The sequence below is a fragment of the Schistocerca cancellata genome, chromosome 2, assembly GCF_023864275.1.
Source record: "Schistocerca cancellata isolate TAMUIC-IGC-003103 chromosome 2, iqSchCanc2.1, whole genome shotgun sequence".
Lineage (NCBI taxonomy): Eukaryota > Metazoa > Arthropoda > Insecta > Orthoptera > Acrididae > Schistocerca > Schistocerca cancellata.
Window position 1 is genome coordinate 442,362,691 of NC_064627.1, and position 10,073 is coordinate 442,372,763.

Consider the following 10,073-nt stretch of genomic DNA (forward strand, 5'->3'; position numbering starts at 1 on the left):
TGACTCAGCTGCCTTCGAACACCGAGCTATCAAAATTCTTAACAAATGAAGTCTGCAGTTAGATTCTTTGCTACCAACAATAAAAAAGGACACATTTCACATGTTTACTGAATCATTAATATTTTTGTTCTCCCACCATAGAACTGTAATATCTTACACACCTTCTTCCTGCCTTGTTTCACGATAAGTGACTTATTTGTATTCTTATTAGAGCATTCAACATTCTCTGTATAATTTACGTTTTATTCTGTCTGGAAACTTGCTAACTTTCAACAAATCCTTTTTAGAGTGCACACACACACACACACACACACACACACACACACACACACACACACCTGTACAGTTACATTTGCTCATGAGTTATTTACATTCTACCAGGACTTTCCATTACCATATTTTGATTCTGTCAAACATCCTTCAGTATTAGTGTACTGAAATTCTGTGTTTGGACAATGTCTGTCATGTCACAGTTTCCGTATACTTCTATATAACATTCTTATGTCATTATTTATCCAAACTGCTTGCACATTAGTATTATATTTCCAATCTTATCATTCTTAGTGAAAAAAGATTTTCAAAGGAGAGTACCACATTCTCCATTTAACATCTCAACAATGGCAAGGTCATTAGAGATGGGTCATAAAGACATGTAACTGGTTATGACCTTTTCAAAGTAACCATCCTGGTATTCACATTTCGTGAGTTTCAGAAATGATGGACAATCTAAATCTAGATAATGGGATTGGAATTTACATTGTACTCACTAAAAATTGAGTCAAGTGTGCTAGGCAGTGTTCCTCAAAGCTCAGTTTTGACATACAAAGTCTGAACCACCATCTTAACATGGGTAACTTTTAAAGTGGTTTTTTAAGTGTGTCTCTTTCAACTGAAATTGTATTACTTCAACATAGAGTATAATGAGGAATCATATACTTTGTATAACATTAAAAATTGCATAAATGGTCCCTCATCAATAAAGAAATTCTTGAATAGAAATCAGTTATATAAACAACTGTAAAGCATGTCTGTTCACTTCTTGCATAAACAAATGTTTGACATACATACGCAGCTCGAGTCAAGGTTTAGGAGCAACTCATGTACTTCACATACAATTCCCCCCATATCACAATGAATGAATCTTACTGAGCCTTTTATTTTGCATTTCCCATCTATTACGTACATTTCTGCCATGGAGGAAAATATTTTACCCACAACCAATGCTGTTAATAATTTCAATCGTACTTCTAGTGCCTTGAAGTGCAAGTAAGTAAATATCATTTTAACAGATACATTTGCATTGTGGAATCAATATACTTCTGTTTAATAAATTTTTTACCTTTACCTTAACTAGTTGACAGTTAAAATTGGCACATATAGAATTCTCATCACATCAGTAGGAAGTGCATAAGCTGGCTACGTAGTCATAAGAGGCAAAGATAAGTCTAAAAAAGAATGATCAATGTAATAACACAGACCACCTTGGGCGAAAGGGGAGGGAGGTAGAAGGGAATGTGATTTCTCTTAAACAGGACACTGTCATAACTAGCATGGAAGTCAAAAGGAAGTAAGATGCAATGCAACACAAAACAAAGGATTATTTTCATTAATGCATAAGAAATTGGTGCAGTCTGTTGGTAAACTGAACAGGAAGCAATGTTTGTGGTGGAAGATGTACCCTTTCCCGAGAAAATGCCTTACCTGCCGTACAGCAGGACTAGGAATAACCCGCCTGGCAGTGCAGCAGAGTGTTCTGTAATTTATGCAGATTCTGTTGGTGTGCATTTCTTATGTTCTTGTTGTTACTTATTGTATTCTGTGTGTCATTAACGCATTTAGTGGGGGAAATAAAGTAGTAACAAATAAGTAAAAAATAAAACACTCCCAGTTATGTCTGAGCACTGTGCTGGGACTCGTTTGAAGGGCATTCTGTGGAAGGACCAGTACAGCATTCAGAAACAGCCTGTAGATGAATCCCACGATGAGGCTGAGTGCAAAGAGTGTGGACTTGCCTGCTCACTCTTCAGTTTCAGATTATAGTAATGCACAGATGAACGAAAGCACCAAACCATAGTCATGGTGGGAAGACTGCAGATTTTAAGTGCTATACACATTTATTTGTTCATTCACTCATTCATTGCAGTTACAGGCTATTATCCGGAAAGATAAAATACACTGTATAACTCATATTTCTGTGTACAATAAAAAGTGTATATATTTATTGTGTAACCTCACTTGGGATCAATGAAACCACCGCTAATAAATCCAAGTAGTCTCTAGAGAAGGGTCCAAGGCAAACTTAACTTATTGCCACAAGAACCATTTAAAGACTAATCAAAGCTCTGCTGAAATATATTACAATGAACAACATTACTAGTCTATGTTTTCATTCACATTACAATAATTAATAAAAGTATGGCCCTTCAATTATTTTGGTACACTCAAGGCAATGGTAAAATTAATTTTGGTGTTGCTACTATAAATCAAGAGTAAAGCTTTTTAATATACAAAAATTAACGTGGATTTTTTTCTGGTAGATATTGCATTCACATTTTTGCAGTGTTGAGGAATTCAACCCAAAAACTGCTCATCACATGTTTCACATGATGCCCATTGTTAATGGAAAATGCGAATTTGTTTCTTGTTACAAACCAAATGTTTTTTAAAGTAGTTTCTTCTGCACATTCAATACAGTGATCCCAAGTTAGTTAGTGTGATATTTAATTTAATGATAGTTATTAACAGAGATAACAAAACACGGAGAATATCCAGTACTTTAGCAGCAACTGTATTGTGCCACTGTACTGCAGTAGAAGACTGAAGTAGGCCGGTACATGAGTGCGCAAGGAAGATTTCACTAACAGATATTTACTGACTTTTTGAAGTCTGTTGTTATTATTGGATTCATTTGAGTGTGACTGGGGACAAGTCCCAGTGGCTAAAATAGTCCACCACAGTATCAATTTCAATATTTCTCACACAATGGTCTCATGTTTCAGTTTCCATTAGGCTGTTCCAATGCTGCCACAAAGGATATGGGCAGTGTCCATCAGCTCACCTGCAGGCAGTTGCACCTAGTGTAGGCTATATGCCAAGTTGCACTGTTGTACACATTCTGCATGTGTGAACCACTGCCTGCAATCGTGAGGCCATGGGAGTACAAAGCATACGCTACACCTCAGTTGCCTGACTGCCCACTGCTGCCCGTGCATGTGCTCTAATGCATGTGGGTGAGAAAGTCGGAACAGTCTGCTTTACATAATAATATCTAATGTATTTTACTATACTTCAGGATTGAGAAAAACAACCAATTATAGTACCCTCTAACACTTGTCTTATTGGTAAACACTTCTTCACCATGACTTCTTTGTCCGACATGCCACTTCTCATCTGATTACTAGCCCACACTACACTGCCTGTCCGCTACCGTCATGCAGCAGTCCTAACCAGTTGCTTCTGGAGTACAGGTTATTCTTTACATTTTGCTGTCTCTGTCAGTGCATACAGTTAAATTGAGTATCTCACACTAGACTAACCGGGAGCTACTCTATAGAACTGGCACACAAAAATTCCATTAAAAAAAAATGTTTGAATCATGAACAAACCAATGATTTCCACCAACACTGGGCATGATACAAAACCTGTGATGAGTGGTATTTATTTGGGCTGACTCCATCAAAAAAGTGCAAAAATGAAAAGACGAATATCAGCCAAAGTATCATACAAAAAGAGCCTGATAACTCTTTAGGAGAGATGCATTCTCTGTGTGACTCATAAGTCATGTTGGGTGCATCTGTAGACCTCAGATGTACAGCATAAATACTCAGATTCAAGTTCAAGATATAGTTAACCAGAGTTCATTATAACCCATTCTTACAGGGAAAGCATGGAATTCAACTCTTACGTCCATCTTACTTTAGGTTTTAGTGATTTCCTCAAAGCAATTCACGTAAAAGTTTGGAAGGATTCCTTAAACCAGATCACAGTCGATTCCTCTCTGAACCAAACCTTAGTTCATTCCTGAGGATCATGATACTGACAGGATGCTAAACTTTAACCTTTATTTTCAGCATGTTTGACAGTTTAGTCATTATAACTGTTACATGAAGACGTATATTAACTCATATTACAGCACTGTCGCTAAGAATATTCATGTCAAGATATTCCAACAATGTCATTCTGGCATTACATAGTTTGCAGATGAAATTTTGGAGTAAGTGGTGGTGCATCTAGTGTAGGATGTTTGTGTTTCTAAACTGTTTGAGAGAGATGTTAGTGTGGCATTGGACTTAGTGCTGTGTATTACTTGGTGTTTAGGAGATCGTTTTTGTAGGCTTGTCATTGAGTTGTTTTAATGTCATTAGTTTTTGGCTATGGATTTGATTTCAGTTTTGGAATTGTTAGTTTTTCATGTTGTTTTGTTTTTCGTTTGTTAATAGGTATGGATCTCCCAACAAAAATTAGGTTTGTGTTAGTGCATTTTGTTTGATTATTGAAATTATGAATGATGGTAGTATTTCTCAATTATATTTATATGTATTGTGTTGAGGGCAGATGTTGGCTAGGAGGTGGGTGGTGCTTAATGGGGATTCAGTTAGAGAGGAATGGCTTTCAATAGATTTATTTGTCAGCTGAATGGGTTGTACGTATGTTTTCATGCTTTGTTGTTTAGTGTAGAGTGTGTTTCTCTACATACTTAATTTAATTTGAGAAGTAGGTAATGGAATTTCGAAGTAGTTTATGATTTTGTGGTTTAGGGTGATAGTTGATTTCATATTTATTAGCTTATGGTGTTGGATATAATGGAGTGTGATTTTATTTCGGTCTGCTAAGGTTTTTTGATAATAGTTCTGCTTGTTGTGGTTTGATGGTACCACCGGGTTAGTCTGAGCTATGTACATCAAGCGAAATTTCTGGTACCAGTTTTTGGATTTATGTGTGGATCTTGATACTGCAAATTTCGTGTGAGCTATATAGATTGAGTAAAATTTCCGATACCCATTTTTTCCAGTTTCATGTTATTGTGATTTCACTGACTGCTGAGGTTTTCATCTAGTTGATATTTGCATTGGTATTTGCTTTAGTATGTCTTCATTATTAGGCTTGTCATATATTTAGTTTGCCCCCAACCAAATCCCTTTATTCCCATGCTTGTCCCGTTAGTTTCATGTTACTATTGCAATTAAATATTTTTTAAGTTGTTCGTGTTTGTTTGCGTGTGTAACATGTGGCATCAAGGTCACGACAACGTATATGCTTTAAGTGGATATATCTGCCATCTTGATAGTATCACAGGTCAAAGTCAGCATGTGGTGCTGCAGTCTTTGGTAATTCCAACAGATCTGTCTAAATGACCCACTGACTCAATTAACATGACACACAAGAGATTCCCTTGAACTGGATGTTGCCCTGGTCATCCATGAATGAATGGTTATCACTAAAGAATGTTGCTCAATGTGATGACCATTCGCATCCATGATAGCCTGGAACAACACTGAAGATTGGTCTACCACTGCCTGAAACAATGGTGGGCCAAGGAATGTTCAGCTGTCATGACATAGCTTGTGCACTGCTTGAAGACTAAACATTGCATCCAGTGATCTCTGCCATGGCAAAAACACCTTCTTCAACAATTTTTGGCAGAATTGGCCTCTCCTAAGCGCAATTCTCAAATTGCCAGTTAATCTGATCTTCCAAACCATGTTCATCAACCTCAGAACAGAAAGAGGACCACTCTTCATTCCTTTAATGTGTCGATACTGACAAAGAGCAGCAGCACAACTGCTGTTGTTCCAATATAACAGTTTTACAAGCAAAGCCCTGCTCATCTTGTCCAGCCTGACTCATGCTGACTGTCTATAGCTGTAATGGACACTGATGCTTATGTTTCAACCATACATCACCATACTGGTACTGGCATCTAATGGCAAGTCATGACACTAACTATGTAAATCCTGAAGCACAAAGTTGGGTACCCATACAGTAAACAGTTTTCCATCTACACTGGCTAAAGAAGCGAAAGTTTCATTATAATCACACCATATTCTTTGAAGGTGGCCTCATACATTATCCAGAGGATGTCTGAGAAGGAAAATTTAATAATAAATTCTATCTATTGTCTGTGTGGCATACTGATCATGCCAACACACATGTCAAAGATACAGCTTCATTATTAGTGCTTTCTCCTGTTATGTAAAGGCTTCCACAATGATGTCAATATGCCAGACACGCGTGTCAGTGAATCTGATTTCTTTTATGTATGATGTACCAACACAGCAATGCCCACAAGTTCAACATACACAGCTTGCAACGATTTGCTGACAATGATGCAAACCTGTGGCATTACCCAAGGTGGAGGGTCGTTTGGAAGGTCATCATCTGGTTGGAAGACAGGGAAGCCAAAAAGATGCCATGATTTTTTTATATATAAATATACACACACCTCAGTCATTCCACTTACATTTGCATCCCCTTGGAAAGCCCCTATTTTACACCTGTGGTGGATGTAAGTTTTCCATATGTGACAGTATCTGTAACAAGAACAGCCATCCCAGAGACCTCTATTCCCAAAGAGGTACTATTAGTTTGTCGGTTTCTGTTTTGGTTTTTGTGACAACATCCACTGGTCATTTCCTAAAGTTCACATCTATGCCATCCTGACATCTCCCGACTATTTGCATAGTATTGCATTGTTTACTAATACCTATCTTATATACACCTCCTTAGCCAAGTCATCAGCATTTCTGACTGCCATGCAGCAGACCCAGGTTCAATTCCCGGCCAAGTCAGAGATTTTCTCCACTTGGGGACTGTGTGTTGTGATATCATTATCATCATCATCATCGACATGCAAATAAACTAGTATGACTTCAGCTGAAAAGAACTCGGCAGCCGAACTTCCACAGGTGGTGACTCGACACCAACAATGCCTTATGATCAGTTCATTTTCACCTATATTATACCACTTTAGCTTTGTTAGAGTGTATTTCACCTTAAGGTTGCCTATGCCACGATTTCTATGAGAGTAAAGCATGTAGGTTAAAAAGCATTAGATTTGATTTGACTTATGTAAGATTAATGTGTGTCCCATTAGTGCACACAGATCAACTCCACTTTTTAAACATTTCTGAAGTACTCCTTAGACAAAAATCAAACAAGGGAAGATCCAGGATGGAATGTAACAATATTACATGTATGTTTTCAGTTGCCTTAGACTACAGTCGTGTGTTATGTTTGTGTGTGTGTGTGTACATTTTGTCTATTGCTGACGAAGCCCTTACTGGATGAAAGCTTTATTTGTGACAGTCTTTTTCTTGTGCCTACCTGCGTCTCAGCATATCCGCTATATGGTGAGTAGCAACTTTCATAATATTGTTGAAGTACCCCTTAGCTCTTTAAGAGATTAGATAGAAACTGGTAGCCACTCTTCCCTCCACAATGCTATATTAAAATTTCAGATATGGCTTTGACCAGAAATGCAATGTTAATGGCTGCTGTAACATCAATTTTTGGAGTGTGTTTTCACAGCTTGATTGTTATTTGGCAAAGGCAGCAAAAGTGAAATCAAAGAGATCTGTCTGTGGTGGCAGCCCATGTTGTTTACAATGTTTGTCACATGTTTCCTGTGTCACTAGTCAAAGCCAAAGGAACTATATTACATCTGCAATAAATTATAAAAATTTCATAATTTCAATACAGTAAATGAACCAAATAGAAAACATGACTTCTTTAGAAGGTTTAATTTGTTTGATACAGATACAGAGGTGGACAACATGGTGCGAGAGAGAGAGAGAGAGAGAGAGAGAGAGAGAGAGAGAGAGAGAGAGAGAGAGAGAGAGAGAGAGAGAGACAGAGAGAGAGAGAGCGAGTCCTAGCTCACATTCCCAAACTCTCTTTGGGTCGACAGAAGCGTCCGATCCCACGCGTCGGCTTTGACCCGTGACGTAAGGGTGTTGTCGTGTGTGACGTCATGACGGCGCGGAGTTTGGTTCGAGTGTGGCTGTCTCCAGTTCTGTTTTATCTTCTTTTATTTACTTTTCTGATCTGTTCGTTCTATCTCGTGAGATTTTTTTTTAAATTTAAAAACGCTTATTACTTATTTATTTATCTGTTTCCTTCCAATTTCTGTTTTAGTTTATTATATTTATCTTTCTGATCTGTTCGTTCTATCCCGTGAGATTTTTTTTTTTTTAAAAAGACAAAAAACACTAATCAGCTACTGAAGCATCTTTATTATCTATGGGTTGCAGGGGTTATGACCCCGGGGGAGGTGGGTGGATATTCATGCATGGCTGTCTTCACTTACACGTTGTAGCTACGCAAGGCGTCTAAATTTGTTTATATTTAGTTTGCCCCCCTACCCAAAACACCCCATTTCCCGCGCTTGTCCCGTAAGTGTCATTAGGCTTCTTGTGGAAAGTGTGTATGTGTGTGTGTTTTTGTTTCCGCCGTATTTGTGACGTCATGGGTCAAAGCAGACGGGCGGGATCGGACGCTTCCGTATTTCCCTCTCGTTGTTTCTTCAGAAATGAAATGAATTTTCCATCACACACAATGTGTTTCATTATAAAATCGAGTCATGGCCAACTGCGGCAGGAAAGAACCTACATTTTATAAGGTGTGCTAACTTTTCTTTAACAATATCAACATGGGTAAGCCATTAAACTTCCATCAAGGTAAGGCAACAGTAAATGCAAAGAAAGAGAGAACAAATGTATAACTATATAAATATACTTTACAAAGTAGTTGCTTATGTCTTAGAAACATATCATTTCTACACAAAAGAAAATTTTTTAATACCAAATAACTACAAAGCTTTTACAGTCTGTATAATTAGTCATGGAACTTGCCACACGCCAACATCGTATACGTTCATCATCCTCCTAGATACTGTGAGCTGCATTCATGTAAAATGTTATAATTAATGTATACAGTTGAATAGCTTATGTTAACATTACAAATTGATATCAACGGCACTGTAAATAGATGATGATCAGGGACTGGCACACCGCAACCCTCGATGACTTGAATGAAAATTCCTAATGATACTACATTGACATAGAACACTCAACATATGTTTTCACACATTAGTATAAAAACTGAAAGGGGGAACTCATGGTCAATATACACGCTTATTTAACAGTGTAAAGACGCTGAAGGATCATTATTACTGATAATGGACAATGGCTATGGCAAAATTTTTCCAAACTCATAAGGCGAAGCGAGAGGTTGGGTTACAGAGTTTGTTGTACCACTATCTAAAAGTATTTATTTTAATCGTATTCGGAAAAAACAGTTGGAAAGTTTGGCTCTTGCCGGAGATCATGCTGCAGGCATTTAGAAGGGTCGGATAAAGTGAGGGTCGAACTAATGACGTATTACACAAAAATTAATCCCAAAAGAAGTTGTATAGATCGCTGTGTGACGAACACATACCTCAGAGGACTGTGAAGTGCCATCATCTCTTTCCACCTCATATATCACTCTTCTGTGGGGCACAGTAGAATAATACGCTATTTTAGTCAGAGAACCACCTGCAGAGTATAAAATGATCATGAATTCCGCGAAGAAAAGCTAACAGTACCAATTATAAGTTCAAGCGAACTCCAAACTGGGTAAGTACCTATATCAATTGCGAATCTCTTGGCGTTCTTCAAATTACCGAACACTTCCACCGTATCAGGTAATTTAATACTTTTCGGGTGACTCTTTTCATCCATCTCTGGTAAAGGTGATGTTATATTAGAACTAAATAAACGAATTTTCCATACTCCTATACGAGCAGACGCCCCTCTTACGATAAATTTGAAACTATGCTTTGACATACAACGAAGTTAACGTTGTCAGTAATCTATACTATACGTTTGGAAATCGACGGCTTAAAATAATGCATAGGTTCATCTTAAATCCATCCGCCAATTATAAATAGCATGATTACCAACGCTGTCTACATTAAATAAATTCAATAACACTCCCATTACGCAATGTTTTCACAGATGACTGGCTTACTATCAACACCAGAGATGCACTATACCGTATGCAACATGTGGGTGGGGGAGGCAAGATATACAATA

The 10,073-nt window shown here is 37.7% G+C and overlaps 1 protein-coding gene across 1 annotated transcript in view; it reads right to left on the reverse strand.

The window, feature by feature from the left end:
- Nucleotides 1–10,003, reverse strand: part of LOC126161917 (4'-phosphopantetheine phosphatase) — a 177,767-nt gene extending 167,764 nt beyond the window's left edge. The window contains 2 exon segments of the mRNA XM_049918086.1: nt 9,436–9,533; nt 9,623–10,003. Of these exon segments, the coding sequence (XP_049774043.1) occupies nt 9,436–9,533; nt 9,623–9,824 (300 nt within the window). The 5' untranslated portion in view covers nt 9,825–10,003.
- Between the last annotated feature and the right edge of the window lie 70 nt (nt 10,004–10,073).